This window comes from Drosophila innubila (assembly GCF_004354385.1).
Source record: "Drosophila innubila isolate TH190305 chromosome 2L unlocalized genomic scaffold, UK_Dinn_1.0 4_B_2L, whole genome shotgun sequence".
Lineage (NCBI taxonomy): Eukaryota > Metazoa > Arthropoda > Insecta > Diptera > Drosophilidae > Drosophila > Drosophila innubila.
Window position 1 is genome coordinate 23,929,495 of NW_022995372.1, and position 21,230 is coordinate 23,950,724.

Here is a 21,230-nt window from a genome sequence, read left to right on the forward strand (position 1 = left end):
GATTCAAACACGAATTTTTTTACTTAGATCATTTTTGACTATTTTATTTGCATATTATCTTACCTTAACAATAATAGCCTGAATGCATACTTTAAAAATACATGATAAATATAAAATTTTTAACTTGAATATTTTTACAGTCAATTTCAAAATCTTGATTAACCCCATTTATTGCGAATTTTATTAAATAAATATTCTAAAGTTTATCTTAAAGGTTATTCGATATTATATTTTCAAAATGGGCAGACCTTTAGTGTATTCTGTCTTCGTCATATTGAAATTCGTCTGTTCTATCTTGTTTTTCATGGTCTTTATTTATGCTCCTAATACGCGATTTATATTGTGAGTGCTATTATAGTTGTTGTTGTTGTTGATTTGTTGCTGTTATTGCTGATTTTGGTGTGTGGCTCGTTTTATGATCTTTTTTTACTGTCATCATTTGTTGAAGCTTTTTGTATAGATTAAAATTTATGATATTAGCTCTCGTCTCCCAAAAATATTTATTTAGGTTATAATTTTCGATTGTGAACTATAAATATTTTGTGTTGCCTTCGGTTTTTAACGATTCCGGAATGCGGAGTGCGTTGCACTAAAAGTGGTTTTCAACATTTAAAGATCTCTTAAGTAATTTATGTATATTATATGCCGAGACAAACGATCAAAACAGCTCACAAATTACGTTCATCAATCCCAAGCTGTTGGACATTACAGGGAATGCTTTTTAATCAAAGATGGAAACGTGAAAAAAATGTTTAATAGAAAATATACTGTGAATATTGAATATAAAAATGATTAGAGTGAGTTTAATCCGTTAGGATTCCCAATTCAGCATATGGTAATATTACTATTTAAATGCCCTTGCATTAATCAACTGATTATGACCAAAGACAGCTGACCATTGATGTTGGCATTGGGATTGCCCGCAGCGGATAATTTGCGTCAAAATGTCAGTTCATTTGAAGAGCCGGCTTCATAGCTCCCCCGGGTACCCCCTCAATCCGCATCCTGCCCCCAGTCGACAGTGACTGTGATGAGCGACGTGCAATTGAATTAAAATTAAAATATATGGCATAAAAGTGAATACAAAAAATGCATTCGTTATAATTTGCAATTTATTTGCGAGTTTGTGCAGTGAAGTTGTGAAAAGGCGAGGGGCGTGCAACTCTGCAACACAAATTATAAATTTAAAAAATAATTAAAAACCATTTGGCTGCACTCTGGATGCAATGCCAATGGATTGGGCTATCCCCACACAACTCGCTTTCAATTAATGCAAAATGTCCTAAAATGAACGCATTTCTCACTGATTGTTGGCGATTGTCAAGCGGCCTTCGTTGACAGCGGCCAACGAGTTGAAATGCGCCCAGAACGTGACCCCCCCTTCCCCAATTTTCATATGGCATATTCCTTTTTGTTTCGTTAAATATTGGGATAAAAGTATATATGTATGTATATAAATTAAGCAATGGACACTCGCAGCTGCCAAATGCCATTTTTCAGTCAATTTTTGAAGTCTTCCAGTTGACACATGAGATTTTAACAGATTAATTGAAATACTCAGCACTCATTTAGTCAGAGAATACGGTACTTTAACTTTTTCCGAATTTATGTACGCGGAACTAAAACTATCTTTTGCTTTTCCATTTGATATAATATTAAAAGATTATATTTAAGCTCTAGTTTTTTTTTCAGATCTACTAAATATGTAATAATGACCAATATTTATTGAGAAATGTAGATCTCTCCATTTATTAAACATAAAAATTTCCTTAAGCATTGACAGTAGTTTGTGTAATTAATTTTAAGTAAAACTTAAAATTTCTTGTTCACTTTTCATTTTAATATATAAATCTGTTCTTTATTTATTATGTTTATTAAGTGAATAACTCTTTGAAATTGTCTGGAACGTCTAGAGTGGGGCATATCGTTATTACGAGTGGGTTTTCCACATTCACAGTAGTATTGAGAATTTCATCGACCCTCGCTTATCGGGCAGAAACATTGCGTCGATTGTAAATTTGATAGTCTCTCGGCAACAACGTTGTTCGGTTCACTCGACGTCCAAGTATAAATCTCAAATTGGGCAAAGAGGTAATCACTCAAATCGCTCTGATTTGGTTCAGATTGGTACCGTCATAAATACGCGATTGTCACGACTGTATCGATCGTGACTGGGACGGGGACTCTGACTCGTACTCGGACTCATAAATTAATTCAATCAATGTCAAAAGAAATTGTTATTCCACATCAGAATGGGCATAAATTTCATCGATCCGAATCGATCTTATCGCTAATTGATGTGTACGTCAAGCGTGTGGGTTGAGATGTGGTCGCAATGGGGACTTGATGGGGATGACACACATACCGATGATTAGGGCAGTCATAAATCGAAGTAAACTAATTTCTCTTTATGTAGAGCAATGATTGTGATAAGCAGGTTATGTCTTTACCATATATGAAACGGATCCCTTATATCCGCAATTTCTTCTCAATGGGTGATATATTCATTGTCATTGAAGTCAATCAAAGACTCATCTGTCAAATGACAAATGATTTTAAAATCACTTTGCAAAGCTGCATCACTTATCCCTGAACACAGAAGTCGACGGGACTTGAGACGAGGCAAAAAAAAAAGTAAAAGAAGACAAAATAATCATACTAGAAATCGACGGATGCGGGAAACAGACACTTTAAATGCTTGCGATATTGTCAATCAAAATTCAATCGAAGCCATGAATCATGTCAGCCAAGGATGGTTATGCTGATGATGGCTTCAAGAGTGACTCTCAACACTGACGAGTAGACGCAAAGATGGATGGATGGATGGATGAATGGTTGCTTGAATGTCTAACTGAATAGCTGTCCTGCAGTTCGAAAAAATGAAATCACTCTCACACATAGTGAATGCGTGTTGAATGTTGCCCTCTTTCCTACATCAGGGTGTGTTTTGGGTGGTTTGAGTGGTCGGTGAGTTTGGGTGTTAGGCACTTGTCGTTTCGAGTAGGGAGCACTGGAAAAAAGCATTTAGCATTGGCATCATGCCACATGAGATCCTCACAGAGAATTTCATGCGAGTGTCATGTCGTCGATCTCCATCTCCATCTCCTTCTCCTTCTCCATCTGCATTTCCATCTTCATCGTCTGCATCGCCTCCATCGTCATCAGTCAATGTCAGTGAGATAGTTTTGACATTTTTATGAGCAAATGATAAGTCTCACTCCGATGGGTGCTTGTCTGATGGCCAATGTTTGACACTTGCCAGCCAACAATCACAATCACATTCACATTCACATTTCGCAAAGTTGAAGTCGCTTTTTTATTTGCTTTTGTGCATTTGAAATTTATGACTTCAAATGTTCGCTGGACTGATTATCTCATATGTGTATTTGTTGTTTTTTTTATTTTTAATTTAACGCTGACAGAGTGTGACCCTAAGCAATCAATCAAGAGTGTGACCTTATCTACTGTATTAGTATAATAATCAATCAAAGTGCTCACTTTAACTCGCTGAATGTATTTTCTAATTGTGTTGCTTGAAAGAACATTTAGTGTGTATTCTTAAACTATCTAATTAATGAGACATCTTTGTTATAAGTTAACAATTATATTTGGTTGTTAATATTTTTCTAACCTCTACCATAATAACTCTTTGGCTATGGGTAATAAATTTTCAAAATGATTTCCTGATATCATCTATATGAATAAAATTTCTAAAAATTATTTTGGTAGCCACAGATTTTGGAATCGCGACAGCTTTTGACCATTAATAATTGCCGTGCATTGTTGTTGTCAAAAATTCCATTTGTGAATTGTTTCCAGTTGTAAAATTTCATTTTTGCCTACTAATATTGACTTCCGTTTCCGCTTGAAAGACCAAAGTATATTTCCGTCTCCTCCACCCTCTCTGTCATTCTGTTTCTCTCACTTTCCTTGTCTCTTTGCCTATCACATATTTTGCATTTTTATGTTTGGCGCCAGTTGTCCCAGTTGCATGCCCCTCATCGTGTTGCATCTCTCAACGAGTCGTAAAATTTGTTATCGCCGCATTTACAAACAACGAAAAAAAGGAAATCAATTTTCCGTGAAATGCAGAAACAACAAATAACAAAAAAGTAAAAATTATTTACATATATTTATGTATTACAAATCAGACAAATAAATTTGCAAATAAATACCCATACACGTAGTATTTGACATTTATTAATTAAAAATGGGAAAAACGGTTGAAAATTTATATTAATTTTATTCAAATTGTCAACGGCAACAAAGGAAGCTAATTTCAATTTATTTTATTTGTCTCTCTAAGGTTTGTCATGCAATCCTTTAGATAAAACTGACATTTCTAAAACATAAAAAAACATAAATTCAACCATTGTTTTATCTGAATCAATATAAATCACAAGTATTAACCCAATGTTAGCCCTATCAATAATCCGGAATAAATGATCTATTCATTTTACAACTGACTAAAACAAATACTTCATTTAAAAACCAAATTGTGCTTTAATTATTTGTAATTGTGGCTATAGAATGTTGATCAAATGCTCCCACCCTTGAAAAGTGGCAGCACTGAGATCACAAAATGTACTAAAGTACATACATACATTAACAATAAATTAAATTCATTCAAACATATATTTTATGTAACCTTAGTATTAACAAAGAAAGAAATTTCATGTGTGGTGTATTCTAAGCTTTTGAATCCTTAAAAAACGCACCTTGCCGTGCTTCTTTATAAGGAGGCCAGCATATAGTCCAAGTACAAGCAACTGTAAAAACAATGCAAACCAGCTAAGTGCAATGGCCAGAAACCGCACTCCATTGAAATGATCGTAGACGACATCATAGCAACCTCTGGTAATTAACAGACCTTTTTCATATTGACTAACATAACACGATTTGTGCACCCTCCGCAAGTAATCCAGATAAGTACTTGGTCCATCTAATCCACAACAATGTAACTGATAAATATATAATATTTATAAAATGATCAATGGATAACATCTTTTCACCTTTAGCTGTATCTGAATCCAGAACTGATCATCATGCTCGATATATCTATTCCAATGGTTGATAAGGAAATCTTTAGCAACTTTGTCAGTTATTCGGGAAGCAAGGTGGACAACACAGTATTTATATGTATGATAAATTGTAAAAATCAATAGGGGAATATACTAAGTGAAAATATAGAAATATATATAATTATATAAACATTGAATGAAAGAAGCAATTACGCGTATATACAAACCAATGCAATAATCCAATCAGTTGTCATATAGAGCAAACTAACACTCAGGTATATCAAAATCATCTCAAGCACAATCACAGCAGTTAGACATATATATACTCTTACTACCATGATTTTCGTTGGCTTAAAGTAAAACTGTTCATCGAATAACAAGATCGTGGGCACCGTAATACGCATCGTTATCACGGTCACCAGCTTCAAAGGAGTCAATAATGAGCACATTCAACATATCAATCATTATCAATCGTTTCTTACTCCAAGAACCATTACTAAGGAAACTCTTACAATTGTTGGCAGCATTTTTAGATTCTATTTTTTTAGCACTTAAGTTTGAATATGAATTACAAAGCTCACTTGATTAGATTTCAAATATAAAAAAATGATTATTCACAGTTAAGAATTCAGATTGCTATGATTTTAATTTATACTTATATTGGAAAGTGACAATTCTTCAAGCTCGAGATATATCTCTAATGTCTTAAATCAATGTCTGCAATTATATTGAACTTGTTTTAAGCTTTCACAAATTTTTGGTACATTTTGAGAACAATTCCAAAGGAATAGGAAATATTACGTATACGTAATAGTAAAACAACGTATGAAAAACTATCAAATCCGAAGTAAATAGCTGTATCGGGTAGGGTATTAAATTTTTGTTATGCCTTAGATAGCTGTGTTAGTATTAAGTACATGTAAATAGTTTTTTATGTGAGATTTGTTTGTGTTCAATTATTTATTTATTGCTTTGAAAATGTAGGCCTGCGCTTTTGTTTTAATTTCTTTTTTTCTCAGCTTCTCTTTTTGTGAACAAATTTCCATTGTTGATTTATGGGATTTGTTATATTTGACAGTTGTAGCAGCGCAATTGTTTGTTGCTGTTGCAATTTTATTATACTAGAATTGTATTTTAGCTGCGGGTTCCAATAGAAAAAGAGGGGACATATGGGTTGGGCGCTATTCTATAATCGGCTTTCTATATTAATTTAAATTTTATTTTTGGCATTTTATTATAATTACTCTTGATAAATGTAAATAGTCATCGTTAGCAGCATTGTTTGTTGTTTGCTATTGTTGTTGTTAGTGCACTTGATGTTGGTTTATTTAACGCCAACCTCGTCTCAGTCTCAAATATCTGGTTATGGAAATTTATTTCCTCGTTTTTTGCTGTTGGCATTTTATTTCTATTGCCTCTGTTACCAAAATTATTTTCGCGGTTTTGAATGTTTTTAATTGTATTAGTAATTGCTGTTGCTAAAAATTAACATTCTATGCTCTTTGTTGTAAGCGCACGCGAAATGAGGCCATTCAAAAAAAAAAAAAAAAAACAGAATGAAAGCGATAAACAGAAATATTATAATATTTTGACCAAATATTTATAATATTTTAATGCTAATTTCAACAAATCCGAACGCTTTTGCCACTGGCTGTAGTTGTGTCTGTCCCTAAGCACGTTCCAAAACAATCGCATTGCATTTTTGTATCTGCTTTTGATATTTTAATTTTACTGTCACATTTGATCATAAATTTGCCGATTAATAAATAATTTGTACAGTGGTTTGGGGATACGATACGGATAAATTATGTGCTCTAAATGGCCCCACTTCCCATTAAAGGGGTGTGCTGTTAAGAAGAGGAGTCTGTAAGCCTGGCGGCCGATTAGTTGCGGAATATAATTTTATTTTAATTGGCTTTTGAGAGGCGTGCGATTGGAATTATATAGTTCAACCATAACCAATATAAAAAAAAGTAATACCATTTAGCTGATATTTATATATTTATATGACTAACAGCATTTGAGAGTGCTTTCTAATCGCAAGTATGAGCTCTAATATAATCACTTATGAATATACAGTGTCAACTGCCTAAGAAGCACAGCCGCAGTTTCAGAGATTTTGGTTACAAAATTTGTTATACCTTTGAAGAGGATATAAAACCTCTGCCACAAAATGTGTAACTCTTTAAAGAGTACGTAGCAGATCCCACAATCCGAACGACGACATAATTCATTGTAGCCATATCCAACTGTACATCTGTGTCTTAGATTTGAACTTCTCTTAATTAAAAACTTGGTACACACTAAAAAAAAATATATTACCCACGTTTTAAGATGGTAAACGAATCAAACCTTTTATCAATTTGTTTCCAATCGATTCACTATATCATTAAAAAAATCATATGTCATTAAAAATTACAAAACTTGTTGTTCATAAATGCAGAAACTATTTAAACAACCCTGAATAAACCACTTGAAATGGTCACCAAGGCATAGGATTACCACATGACACTTACAAATGAATAGATAAGTACAACATATGTCCAAAATGCTCAATGAATGTGTCCTCTTATACGTAATTACATACCATTCGATATTACAGTGGGACAAAAAGAGTAAAGAGTACTTTAATACAATACTGAACTCTGTACAGCAGTACATAAAAAATCAAAAAAAAAAAAAATCTCACACAAATTAATAAACAACATCAGTTCTTAAAATTTAAGGTCTTACTAAGGGTTTTATTTAGGACTTTACTCAGAGATTGGCAAGCGTGCATACTAATTTTGTATTACAAATCATCACATAAGTAGATTAGGGATTTGTTTATTTAGCTACAACTGATCATTTCTACCAAAAAACTAAAAAGCTCAGTTTATATTATAACAAATCTTGCGTCACAATATAAACTGATCAATCCAACATATTTCTTGATTTCAGACGGAGGTCATATGCGAGCTCGCTCTAATGATTAAATATTTTGATAAGTTTATAGTGGATTATATATATGAGCAACCAAATCGCTTGACATCAACAGATCTTTAATTAAGTTAAACAGAATGAGAACTATTCTAGTTGGACTTTTGGTATTCATTTTCGCAGTGCAAGAAAGTAAAGCGGTATGCTCGATTATTTAATAATTTTTCAAATTATATTTAAAGTGATCTCCAACCAGCGTTGAACCATCGCTACCTGTGAAGGCAGAGGGTGCTATTTGGTTAATTGCTAGCAATGGGAAAGCCACTCTCGTGTCCGCATCCACATCAGCTCCATCAATGCAGAATTATTGCACTAGTGGGGCTTTAGTAAGGACATATATAGTTAAACCAAATCTAAATACCAGAAGTGTAGTGCAGAAAGGCTTGAAAAGGTTGATCAAAAGTTTGAAACGCTGAAAGAAAAGTTAGAAAAACTTGATCACAAGTTGGATGAAATTGGATCACAAAGGAGCTCAACTACGAGTCCTTAATGTTATTAAAAGTTGCCTTTTGAATAGTTGCCATGATTTTCAATCAGTTCTATTGAATATTTGCAATTATCAATACAAGCTGTGAAATTAATAGTTTTACACCAAAAACACATATCTCAAGATGGTGGACAGATACTACGGTAGTTACGAAGCCATTTCGATACAATCACAGGTTACGGTATCATCCAAATCCACATCCTCACTTTCGAACCAGGAACCTGTACACATAACACACGAAATGGTGGAGAATCTGTATTGCCCTGATGATCGCTATGATCCTAGTATGCAATCGACTCTTTCGGCACTTCAGAGTGTTCCAACTCCCGCAGTTTCGGAGGCTGGAGATATTGATTTTATTATATCCCAAGAAACAATAAATTATGAGGATGATGAAGTTTTAGTAAATTGCAAGCATCAAATGATGATTATCTATGATGGAGGTGATCTCAATTGTGCCCTGCACTTCCTCACCGAATCCCTGGTGAATCCCTTCGCTTGCAATGCTGTTGCAACTGTCCTTGTGGAGGAGCGTCTAAGGGAGGACTTCGTGCAACGTGTTGAGGCACAAATGAGACCCATGAAGCCAGCTGTGTCATATCATCCAAAATTTCGGGCAACGCTGGAGAATCTGAAAAAATTAAACTTGGAAACGATAAAAACCAAGACTGATTATCCAGATATTAGTCCAATTCTTGTCTTCGATTGCCAGCACAGCCAACTGGGCGACGGAACAACAGGTGTGATCTGTTTGCACACCTTTCGGTCTGCGTTGGAGGCCATAGAGATTTGTGGCAAGGACAGTCGACTCTATGCCACAACTTCCATTTGGAATGAGTCTATAGAGGACCTGTATCAACTGGTGGTTTCCCTCAATTGTCCCACATTTTTTTTCAATTGCAGTCATGTCACCTTGCAACCAATTGCTCAATCCCTGGCGGAAACTAAGAATGATGCGTGTGTCGTTGATGGTTTTCACTACGAGACTCTGCAAATTAATGATGAAATGAAGACCATTGTATTCCCCATTGGAGCTCATCTTGCCCAGATATCGACAGAGTCAAATGTCACAGTTGCTCCCATTTCATATTTAAATGAATAAAGCTGCTTCCTCATTTCCTCGTTCCAACATTTAACGTGTCACATTTTGGGTTTTTCGATCAACAGTCGTCTTTAATTGAATTTGCTGTTGCCAAAAATAAGTATAAATTTTAATCAAATATCGCAGTTATTTTTGGACAAATGATAAGGCATTTTTTGCTAATTGATTTTGATGATGATACGATCGAATGAGAGATCCAATATGATGGCACCTGTCAGCAGTCGTTATTCGAGTAATATATTTATAATTTATATTTCTTTTGTCTTTTCGGTTGTTATAGGGACCTCTCAATGAGTCCATGTTATGTAAATATGAACGGTTATTGAACGAGTTAGTTTGCTGACTAAGTCGGTTTTCGAATAAGTGTTTGCTGGCCGTATTTCACCGTACTTATCCAGGGTATGCCTTTGTCATGCTTTAAATACAATAATTACAAATGTTTTTAAAACTGTTTATAAAAATATGGAACATAGAAAATATCATTTTAAAAAAAATATATAATAGTTAAGGACCTTTTGAGACAGACATCAGTATCTCAAGAGAATTTGCAATTTACTATTTTTCTTATTTTTTACTAATTTAGGCAATATACTTTCCAAAGCACAAACAAAGTATGACTTAAAATATATTTAATAAGTAAAAAATAATTGTTATTTTTAAATATACAAGCTTTTGTATAACCTAAATAATTTTGATTTTAAAAATATTGGAAACCTTTACTACAAAATTGTTATTTAATAGTTTAGCAATTTTTTGAAAATACTTTAAAGCTTACAGGGTATTTGCACGCCGTGTACTTCACGTGGAATGAATCTCCCTTGCTTTTCATGTGTCTGCTTTTGTTTTGCGATACATTCGCGATGCTCACGATATTCAAAATTTACGATCGTCATTTAAGAGCGCCAAGCCGGACACATATTGTGTGTGAGACTTGGAGACTCAGCTGGTCAATAAAACCATCAGTTTACGACTGGATGAGAGTTGAGGATGATGCCTGAGTGACTTGATCGTCATCGTCATAAGCGACGCACCTCCGAGATGAGCACTTAAAGGCATCCAAAAATAAGCCAGGCTCATCATTGCGATTATCAGTATTGAATTTATACAGCATAAATCTCACAAAAGTGACAGACCACCCGACTCACAGACAGACAGACAGACCATCCGCAGGTGCAGCAATAGTTGGTGTTAAAGCTGGGAAGTTGGAGGCACTCGGTCTCTAACTTCGTTTGAATTTAATATAAAATGCGGTTTGAATTATTTGTCACATTGGTCATTATATGTCTGGCTTGCCCCCAAATGGCTCTGACTTTGATGTTGACATTGACGGACAGCTAGGAGTGTGCCCCAGCATTGTGCAACGAAACTCGAATTCGATGCGACAAAATAAATGAAATTGTTAATGACCAGTGAGTCATTTATTCAGTCAGTCAGTCAGCTAGACAGACATGTCCTTTTCGCCCTTATTTAATATGTTATTTTATTGTTATATTCATCAGTTGGTCATTTGGTTAGTTCCTCTGTTTTTCGGTTTGTCATTTCATCAGCATTATGCAAATTGGGCATTACTCTGAGTAATTGCTGCATTGCCGCATCGTTAATGTTGTCTACAAACCCAATTACCTCACATTTTCCTATTCCCCACTATTTACCTCAGATCTCTCATTTCGTTGTTGTATAAAATCTATAGTCAAGTCATCGAATCTTCTTTAATTACCATTTTAACGATCTGCCTCGTGTGGAAATGAATATTTGCTTGTGATTTGTGAAAATGCTGTTGAAAATTGCATTCAATAAAATCAATGATGGAAATATAAAATTGTAGAATCTGCAGAATAAGAGATATAATTTACTGAGAAGGAAATCCATTATCTTTTAGTTTACCAAACTTGCTATTTTACAATTCCTAAAATATTGTTAATATTGAACTTATTCACGTTTAGGTTAGAGATGTGATTTCTTTAAAAAAGAAGACTTTTACATTTTTTTAATTAGTGGAAAGTTAATTACTTTCCTTTAATAACGAAACGATAAGGAAACATGAATTTAGATATCTGAGATGACCGAGGATTCATTCAAAGATCTACTGAGAATTTCAAAACAAAATGTGTAATGAATCCGAAAGAGGTCAAAGGGCAAGAGGTGTCAATCTACAACAACTTTTGACCGGGCAGAGGGAAAGTGGAGCTGAACTGGACGACACAGTGATGCAGCTCCTTGATCCTCTTCCTAATCCCACAATTCTCATTCAGGGTATTCACAAATTCAGCCATCTCGGGGCCTTTCGCTGCCTTGCTAGCCTCGCCGGCAATCTTGAGGGCCTCATCGATAAACCGGACAACCTGTTCGATGTCCTGTTCCACAAGACCACGTGTGGTCAGTGCTGGCGTGCCCAGACGAATGCCGGAAGGATTCATTGCGGACTTGTCCCCAGGTACGGTATTCTTGTTGCAGGCAATTCCCACCTCCTCGAGAATGAGCTCAGCCTTGGCGCCAGTCAGTCCCGCGGGTCGTACATCGACCAGGACTAGATGGACATCGGTGCCGCCAGTGGCCACCGTGTAGCCCAATTCGATCAGGTCATTGGACAATGTCTTGGCATTCTTGATGACCTGCGATTGATACGCCTTAAACTCGGGCGATTTGGCCTGCTTGAAGGTGGTGGCAATACCAGCAATAGCATTGTTATGGGGTCCACCCTGCAAGGCCGGGAATACAGCCTGGTTGATGCGATCTTCCAGATCGTACATGACCTGCTCGCCATTCTCTTTCGTTGATCGCAATCCCTTGCGGAAGAAGATGACGCCTGCTCTCGGACCACGAAGTGTTTTGTGCGTTGTGGTTGTCACAATGTCGGAGAACTCAAACGGTGAGGGTATCTGCTCGGCGGCAACCAAACCAGCCACATGTGCCATATCCGACATCAGATAAGCACCAACATCATCACAGATCTCTCGGAAGCGTTTGTACTCCAACAGTCGCGAGTAACACGAAATGCCCGCAATGATAATATTAGGACGGAATGAATTTGCAGCATCCGCCAGTTTATCATAGTCGATGATACCCGTCTTGGGATTCACCTTGTAGGGCATGCTCTCGAAAAATATAGATGTGGCCGAGATCTTCTTGGTGGCAGTGAAGAATCCATGCGTCAAGTGTCCGCCATCGGGCAGGTCCAATCCCATTATACGATCGTGGGGGCGCAGTACGCCCGTATAGACAGCCAAATTGGCCGGAGAGCCCGAATACGGCTGCACATTGATGCCCCATTTGCTCTCGTCCAGATTAAATAGACTTAGTCCTCGACTCTGGGCCAAGGATTCAACCTGATCAATGTACTGATTCCCACCGTAGTACCTGCAATGGAAGAAATAAGAGAAAGATTTAAGATCTCCTTGATCAGAGATATCTTACCGTTTGCCCGGATAACCCTCCGAGTATTTGTTGGTCAAACACGATCCCAAACTTTCCAGTACCGCCAATGAGGTAAAGTTCTCGCTGGCGATCATCTCGAGTCCCTCAATCTGACGCTTCTTCTCCTTCATTATGATCTTGGCGAGCTCGGGATCGCTCTCTATCAATGGGGTCTGAAGCATTTTTTGATCAGCCTTATTTACGCCAGATTCAGAACTGCATCTGATCGTGATTGACGGAGAAAATTGGAAGACATTTGTTTGTTTTCTGAACAAACAGCTGTGGGCTCTTGTAACAGTGTGATGTTTGTAAGAGATCGTTGCAAGTATACACCGTTGCAGCTTCTGGGGCAGGCTGCCAGATGCCACTGACCGAACCATGATGAAGATGAGAAGGAGCAGAGAGGAGAGTAACCGAAACTGTTCTTCTTCTTATGCCTCTTCTTATTTTTCGGATGTATACTAGCAATAAATCGTGATCCCCTCAAGTTCTCATCGGTTGACGTTGATACCCTTTGACCTCCGGACTTTTCGCTGACTGCGAAGTCAGCTGTTTTAAATTTTATCGATGGCCCAAAAAGAAATTACAGAAATATAAAAAAAAAAAATGAAAAAAAAAAATTTTGAAAGAGATATGAATTTAGTCAATGTCAACTACAAACTGAAATTACCAGACATTTTTCAACTCTCTATTCTCAAATCACCTGCTATGTATTTATTTTTAGATAAAACATGAATTCCCAAGTAAAGTGTTTTTTTTTTAGACCCCATACTTAAAAAAAGTACAGGGTCTATTGGGTTTGTTTTAACGAATATGAGACAGGCAGAAGGAGGCGTGGCAGACCCTATAAAGTATATATATTCTTGATCACCATCAATAGCCGAGTCGATATAGCAATGTCCGTCTGTCAGTCTGTCTGTCCGTCTGTATGAGCGCCTAGATCTCAGAGACTATAAGAGATAGATAAGCAGATCAAGTTTGTTTTAGAACTCGGCCACGCCCCCTTTGCCACCCAAAAATCGACATAGAAAATTTCATATCCAAATTATAAGAACAATTTAAGAGCTAGTGACACCAAATTTGGTATGTAGATTCCTCTATCTTGCAGGCAGGTCAAGTTTGTTTCTTTTTTGAATCGGACCACTATATCATATCGCGCCCATAGGAACAATCGGTCGAAAATCAAGTTTTAGTATGAAAAACTTTTTTGTTTTATCAGATATCTTAAGCAAACTTATACAATAAGCATATGACTTGGTTTTATATATCCTGTCCAAAGTTGGTTCAAATCGGACCACTATATCATATAGCTGTCATAACACCGATCGGACAAAATCAAGTCTTAGTAAGAAAAACTTTTTTCCATTATAAGTTTTTGCCAAAGTAAGTGCGTGGTCTCCGACAGTCGACTACGCTCAACTGTAGCACCGGCCGACTAGTTTTAAATTTAGTTATTTTATTGTTATCTTATGTTGGTCAATTGTGGAGAAGTTAGGGGGCATAGTGAATGTAATATGTAATTATACAGAAAATATTGTTCAAATTAAAATAATTTTACGTATTTTATAAAATAATGATTAATAGATATAAAATAATATATGTATATGGCATATAGTTAATGAATATCTCACAATCACTGCTTCTTATCAAATTTTTAGAACACAATAACATTTAACAGTGCCTGAAAAAATATATATCAGTCGTCACAAGCTATTCTGCAACACCAACCCATGTAAAATTGTATTTGTAAAACTTTATAAAGTCATCTAGATAATTAATTCTGTCACATGCATGAAAATACTAAATATAGTATACTAATAAAAATACTCATACTCTGGCAATTATTTAATTTTTCGAACTGTTCATTTGCAACTTCAAATCCAACTGCAAGAGATACTGAGTCTGAGTCTGACTGAGACTTAAAGCTCTGTTAACCCGTTCTACCTAAAAAGTGAGAGGGGTGCTTTTAGCCAGGCCAAGATGAAGAGCAAACTGCAACTGCGACTGTCCCTTCAGTTGGAACTGTAGCTGAATACAAGAAGTGGGTCTTAGAGGATGAGAAGGAATGGGGGGAGAGTGGGGAACTGTCAGTTTCAATCGTGTCTGCAGAACTTGTCACTCATTCAATAGTTTGAAAATTGCAAATGTCACTTACAACGCAACGCACACACACACATGAGTGTATGCGTATGGAGTGTGTGTGTGTGTGTGTGTGTGTGTGTGTATCTATGGCTATGTGTAAACATTCTAGCCAAGGATGCGACTGAGACAATGTTGCTGGAGACGTTGCCAAAGGACGACAAAATCGTCTGACGAGTGAAGCAGGAGCAGATGAAGAAGGAGGAGCAGGAGAATAAGTATAAAGGAGGTGCAGGAAGGAAGAGGAGGAGGAGGAGGCGCTGGCAGAGAATGACGCGCCAGCAGACACTGTGAATTAAAACAAGGCCAGGAATAAAATAATAAAAGGACAAAAGACAAAAGCATAAGAAAACTTACAGCTCTTGCCTGTGTACTGGTGTTTGGGTGTGTGTGAGAGGGGGTGGTATGTGTGTGTGTGTGTGCGTGAGTGTGTGATTGTTGCATGTTGACCCATATTGGAGGTTGGGTAAGCTCAGCTGAGCAACTGCAATATTTGTGGGACATGCAACCACCCAGTTACACACACAGACACACATACACAAACACACACACCGATGCTTAGACAGAGCATATAGCATGTACGCATCAAAATCAGACTGGTAATCCAAGTGCAAGTTGCGAATCCAAAAATCCATCCATCGGTTGCAGCAGCAGCAAAGTCTTCTTCTTCTTCATCTTCTTCATCCACTTCTTCTTTTTGAATGCTGCAACATTCGCCTTGAATCCTTTGGATGCTTGCGCTGGGGCTGATGTCACGTAGATAGACAGAGACATGCAACTGACAGACAGATGGAGAGGCACTGTGACACGACACATTGACTGACAGCTGCAGGGCCGACTCAAGTCGAGTTCAGTTCAGTTCAGTTCAGTTGAGTCGACTCGACTCGACTCGACTCGACTTGAGTTGACTCGTGACTATGGGGCGGTTGTGGGATGTGGGAGGCGGTTGAATGAATATGGGCGTGGCATGACAAGTGCAAGAAACGGCGTGTGCAAACAAACCGAAAGACAAAAGCAAATGACGAACGTTTTCTTGCAAATACTGAGCGACTGGCAAAGCCAGTGAAACAGGAAGGGAAAGAGTCAGGGATGCGAGCTGAGCCAGAAAGCACTTAAATGAATATTAAGAATGCCAAACACTGGCGATTGTAAAGACTATGGAACAGATTCGATAATTTTATGGAAGTTAATGAATTGCATTCTATAACACAATGACACTAGCTTAATATATAGAGAGGAAAAAACAAAGCTTCCACATTAGATTAATATATGGACAATTGTAAAAGCTTTCAGACCGAATACTGAAACAACAGTAGAGCTTCGAAGTCGTGAATATTTAGTTCGCCTCTCCTAAACAAAAAGAAGTTTATGCTTCTTTAAAAGCACATGAAAGCTCAATTGAAAAAGCTTGCATAGTTATCCAAAATTAAAAATTAGAATGAACTTTTGTCTTTTTTTAAACAATTAACTTTGTATAAACTTTCGACAAAGCCTTTGAAAGTTTAATCGAGAGAGCTTACAAAGTAGTTTAAAATGAATCAACAGCTAAAAAAGCTTTTAAAAGCTTCATTTATTTACAGTCAAGCATTGAAAATCTTCTTCAATTATACACGCAAAATTTCAAAGTGCAATTATTAAAAAATTAATTGGAAGACCAAATTGTGATCACATTTTTTTCTAGGGTAAAAACAAATTAAGGACACTCATTACCGCACTCCCCTCACTCCAACAGAAGCTTCCGCAGTTGAGAGGAGGGGGCTGTGTGGGTGCAAAAGATGGAGGGTCAAATGCAGTGTTGTCCTGGCGCTGATTTGTCCTTTTGACGAAACATTAGGACGACAGTCGCTTCGAGAACATGAGACAGGAAGTAGAAGAAGCACAAGGACGCATCCTGCACAAAAAGTGTTTTTAATTTAATTTTTTTCACATTTAATTTTTGCGTTCACTTTTTTTGATGAAGTTGAAAATCATAAAACACAACACAACACGGCGGGGAGGGGGTAAGGACGACAGTACGATGTCAGGACGTGGCAAGGCACTGAAAAATAAATAAGAGTAATTAAATTTCCTAACAAACATGACGAGATAATGGACCGAAGCCATTAACAGTGCCCGGACCGTCACTCAGGACAACGTCTGACCGCTCCAAAGATGACGAGAGAAGAAGCTGATGACGACGACGGAAATGAAGCTGGTAAGGCGAGCACTGGAAAAGCAGGACAACAGGACAACAAGAACGAACAGCTGACGCCAGGAACTAAGAGACTAACCCACCATCCATCCAACCATACATCATGGGGTCAAAAGCAGCTGCTTTAATGTCCTATGCATTTTTCACATACACGTAACCTATGCCACGCTCCTCCATCTCCCATTTCCCCATTCCCTCCTCTCGTAATCCTTTGTCCCAGCTCCCCGATGGAAATTTTTCTTGATTTCCCAACATCTTGGTTGTCTCAAGTTTAAAGAAATATTGCATCATTTACAGTTTGGGGTACGAATTGGAGTGGGCCAACTCTTGGGTCAAACTCGTGGCCTGAGTGACAGCCAGAATGAGGGATAGTCTGATAATAAAGCATCAATAAATTGATATGAAATGTCAACTTAAGAGCAAGAAGAAGATGTCTTTTGAGATCAATCGAATTTCGAGATAATTCGATAGAATGGGCGAATTGGAAATCTAAACGAACTGTTTAAGTATAATCAAGAAAATCATCCTCAAAGGAAAGAATCATTGTAAGAGACTGGAAGAAAGGAAGAAAGTGTCAATCGAAAATAAATAAGTATGATCTAATACAGATAGTAAAGTGAAGAACATTTCTGAATAATAGTTCATAGTGGAAGAGATGAAAAGCGAGTAGTAAATGATCGAATTATCTGAACTGAGGAAACAATGTATATATGAATTATTACATAAAATTAGTCTAAATTATAAGGTAGTTGAAGTATATATTGTCGGTACTCTGAAAAATCACAAGTACAAAATAAGTTGAGAACTAAAGAAAAATGTAGGAAACTCATTCAAGCAAAAAGTAAAGTATAAAAAATTAGTCTGGTCAAAAAAAAGCAAAAATTATTTTTATGAACTAAGAAAAAGGAATAGAACTATGTCAGATAAAGATTTATAATTATATAACAAATAAAAACTGGACGCAATACATACAAATCTTAATTCCCGAAAATGTTAAAAGTGAATAAGTTTGATTAATTATTTTTCTTTGATGTTTAAAACTATGTTAATGAATATAATTAAAAATAAAGTATAGATTGCGCTAAAGGCAAATTATAAAAATGGAAAAACTTTAAGGATTTGAAGAAGAAAAAAAGTTCTTGAAGAATTTATAATGCCATTGGACTATTAAGATACAAACATCTCAGAGATGCCCTGTTAAGGCGCTTTGAGGTCTGCAGGTCTGCAAGAGTTAAGGTTTACTCAACTTTCTTGCAAGCTAGTACGCTGTGTGTGCTGCCTACTCCATCAAGTTCGACGTGCAAGTTTTGTGCTCGTAAGATTTGCGGAACGGAGCTGCTCGAGATGTTCGCAATCATCCATCCATCGTTGAGCGACAGCTGCACAAAATTGGCCAAGTAGCTGTAGGATGCAAGGATGAGCTTTAGAGACAGGACGATGAGTATAAAGCAGAGCAAAGCAAAGCAAAGTGAATGAATGTGAATGCAAGTCGCGGCATATGCAACGACAGCAGGGCAGGGCTTTCCCCAAGTCCAAGGACATGCTGCAAGGCGTTCGACGATGGATTACGCTCCTTCCGTTGACCGAACATCCGAGAGCTGGGAATGCATTTGTGAGGTTGCGATTGGGCCAATACAACGTCATCGTCATCGTCGTCGTCGTCGTCCTCGTCAGGCTGACGTTGTCAGGGCGCTGTTTACTCGCGTTATCCTTTTTGGCACTGACCGCTTTTGTTGTTTTGTTATTTTTCATGTCAGTCAAGAATTGGCAAGCAGCGAGCAAAACAGGACATGCCCGATGAAATATGTTATACTGTATATATAAAGAGGAGAGAGCAGAGGAGAGACGCAGAGACAGAGGCAGGGACAGAGACAGAGAGAGATGCTGGCAGGAGCACATTGCATCAATATTGAAACGTCAACATCAACTCGCCAGCGGCGAAATGGCGCTCACTGCATAGACAAAAGCGATGACAAGGAACAGGGAGAAACGGAAAGAGATGAACGAAGACGGAGACGGAGACAGAGACGAGGACGAGGATGTTGACGGGGAAGGGGGGACAAGAACAAGGACAAGGAACCCAACGACGACGACGACGACCCAAAAAGCTGATGAAGAGTTCAAATTTTTCTTTGTGTGATTTGACGAATGAGCTGTCATCTTGCATTGGAAATGCTCCTTTTGCCCCTACACACACACACAAACACACACAGACACACACAGACACACATACACTCGCACAGCTGATAGCTTTTCTTGTTTGTTCTTTTATAAAAAGTTGCTGACCATTTCTTTTGATGGTTAGCTAAGAGCAATGCTGAAAGGCTCAAGGAACCTACCTCCTATTTTTAGAAAAACAGATAGACGAATAGACAATTCGACAGACAGATTGTTGGTCCTTGTTTGCTTCTGGCTAAATTTCGAATTGCCAAAGACATACAAGATTGGTCTGCTTATTGTGTTTCAGTCCAGCATTTTTTGACACAAGCCTATCATTATAAAGATACATTTGTATCTATGAGATACTTTATCTCTCTAAGACATGCTACAGTCAGTGCTAATAAATAAAGCTATAAAATAACATAAGAGATTAGAAAAAAAAAGAAATACTATGTAAAACTAAATTTATATCTGAAAAATACTTTTTCTCTGATGATTTTAATTATTCATAACTTAAAATTAACTTATTAACTTAACTTAAAAATGAAATATATTAACAAAATATTCTACTATATCGTAACTCAAATATCGAAGTGATCTCAAGTCAAAATGAGTCTCGTTTTTCCTACATTTTAAATAAGTATTGACTTATTGTGTTTTTAAATAAATGTCAACAAGATGTTCAGAAGTTGTGCGATTACTTGTTGAATTATTAGTTTAGTTTATAAGAGCTGCAAACTAAATGTTTATGCAACTTAACAATTCATTTTTGGGTTAAGACAAGTCACAAATCACTCGAGACATCCGGCTCAAAACTAAACTAAGTGCAGCCATTCCCAGTGGTTCCCCCAAAGTCCAACTTCAATTCGAAGAGGTTAAAATACAAGTACGTAACGCCAACGCCAATGCTGAGGCCAATACTGATGCCATTCATCGAAGCGTGGCCGGGGCCATCACTTGGCTCGTTTGCTCATCGTCAAGACAAATGGAGAATAAATAAATTACTTTCGGCCTTTTTGCAATTCCAAAACGTCACTGCATATTCTGGTCAATCCAGACTTGGCCATGCAAGTCTAGTCCAAGCCAACAGTTGGTCGTGTTGTTGTTTTTACTCTATGTGATTGTTGTTGTTGTTGTTGTTGCTGTTGCTGTTGCAGGCAACGCCTCCTCTGCTAAACTTTTAAAACGTCAATCAATTGTCCAAAGTTGTCTGAGTTGTCTGACATGTTTTAAATTAACTGACGAAGACGAACCCAACATACACGATTTATGGCCCATACTCAAGATGGCGTATCCTCAGACCCAGTTCCGACCACTTTTCACATGGCCAATATCCAAAAAACCAGCTAAAAACGTACGTGTGTCCAACCAGACACAAGTTGCATCGGACAACGGTCAGAAGAAGCAATCGCCATGAAAATGGCCATCACTTGATATAAATTGTTGTCGTACGAGTTTTAACTTAGAGTTTTAATCTACACAATCGATGAAGTTGACCAGAATTCCTTGGTCTTGGTACATGTTAAATCAATAGACTAGTTAAATTGTGCTTATTGAATACTAAATTCGATTGAACCCTCATAACAGTTGTCTACAATGCTTATATTAGCTTAAACTTCAATAATTTAAATGGTGTATTAATGGTAACATAACACAGTCATTTACGAGCTATAGGTAACAATTTTTAAAATTAAATCTTTCGATTGAAAACTTGCTTTCATAGCTATTTCAAGATAA

The 21,230-nt window shown here is 37.0% G+C and overlaps 3 protein-coding genes across 4 annotated transcripts; 1 reads left to right on the plus strand and 2 right to left on the minus strand.

The window, feature by feature from the left end:
* Positions 1-4,624: 4,624 nt before the first annotated feature.
* LOC117781322 lies at positions 4,625-5,586 on the minus strand. Of its 2 annotated transcripts, none has more exons than XM_034618065.1 (4): positions 5,504-5,586; positions 5,249-5,443; positions 5,013-5,174; positions 4,625-4,942 (listed from the first exon to the last, which is right to left on the minus strand). In XM_034618065.1, the coding sequence occupies exons 1-4, from the start codon at positions 5,546-5,548 to the stop codon at positions 4,862-4,864; spliced, it is 483 nt and encodes a 160-aa protein (XP_034473956.1). In that variant the 5' UTR covers positions 5,549-5,586; the 3' UTR covers positions 4,625-4,861. The 2 variants fall into 2 exon arrangements, with proteins under 2 accessions (XP_034473956.1, XP_034473955.1); XM_034618064.1 differs by having other exon boundaries at positions 4,625-4,961.
* Positions 5,587-8,591: 3,005 nt separating this feature from the next.
* LOC117780788 lies at positions 8,592-9,618 on the plus strand. The gene has a single exon (XM_034617445.1). The coding sequence runs from the start codon at positions 8,612-8,614 to the stop codon at positions 9,587-9,589; it is 978 nt and encodes a 325-aa protein (XP_034473336.1). The 5' UTR covers positions 8,592-8,611; the 3' UTR covers positions 9,590-9,618.
* Positions 9,619-11,571: 1,953 nt separating this feature from the next.
* Positions 11,572-13,625, minus strand: LOC117781857 (serine hydroxymethyltransferase, cytosolic-like). Its single transcript, XM_034618730.1, has 2 exons — positions 13,004-13,625; positions 11,572-12,946 (listed from the first exon to the last, which is right to left on the minus strand). The coding sequence occupies exons 1-2, from the start codon at positions 13,381-13,383 to the stop codon at positions 11,740-11,742; spliced, it is 1,587 nt and encodes a 528-aa protein (XP_034474621.1). The 5' UTR covers positions 13,384-13,625; the 3' UTR covers positions 11,572-11,739.
* Between the last annotated feature and the right edge of the window lie 7,605 nt (positions 13,626-21,230).

Excerpts from the sequence above, each read along its gene's own strand:
- LOC117781322 (XM_034618064.1), bottom strand. The coding sequence starts at position 5,548 with ATGCTGCCAACAATTGTAAGAGTTTCCTTAGTAATGGTTCTTGGA. Across the intron at positions 5,444-5,503 it reads CCTTAGTAATGGTTCTTGGA|CTGGTGACCGTGATAACGAT; the intron begins GTAAGAAACGAT and ends ACTCCTTTGAAG. Across the intron at positions 4,962-5,012 it reads GGATTCAGATACAGCTAAAG|TTACATTGTTGTGGATTAGA; the intron begins GTGAAAAGATGT and ends TATATTTATCAG.
- LOC117780788 (XM_034617445.1), top strand. The coding sequence starts at position 8,612 with ATGGTGGACAGATACTACGGTAGTTACGAAGCCATTTCGATACAATCA.
- LOC117781857 (XM_034618730.1), bottom strand. The coding sequence starts at position 13,383 with ATGGTTCGGTCAGTGGCATCTGGCAGCCTGCCCCAGAAGCTGCAACGG. Across the intron at positions 12,947-13,003 it reads GAGGGTTATCCGGGCAAACG|GTACTACGGTGGGAATCAGT; the intron begins GTAAGATATCTC and ends CTTCCATTGCAG.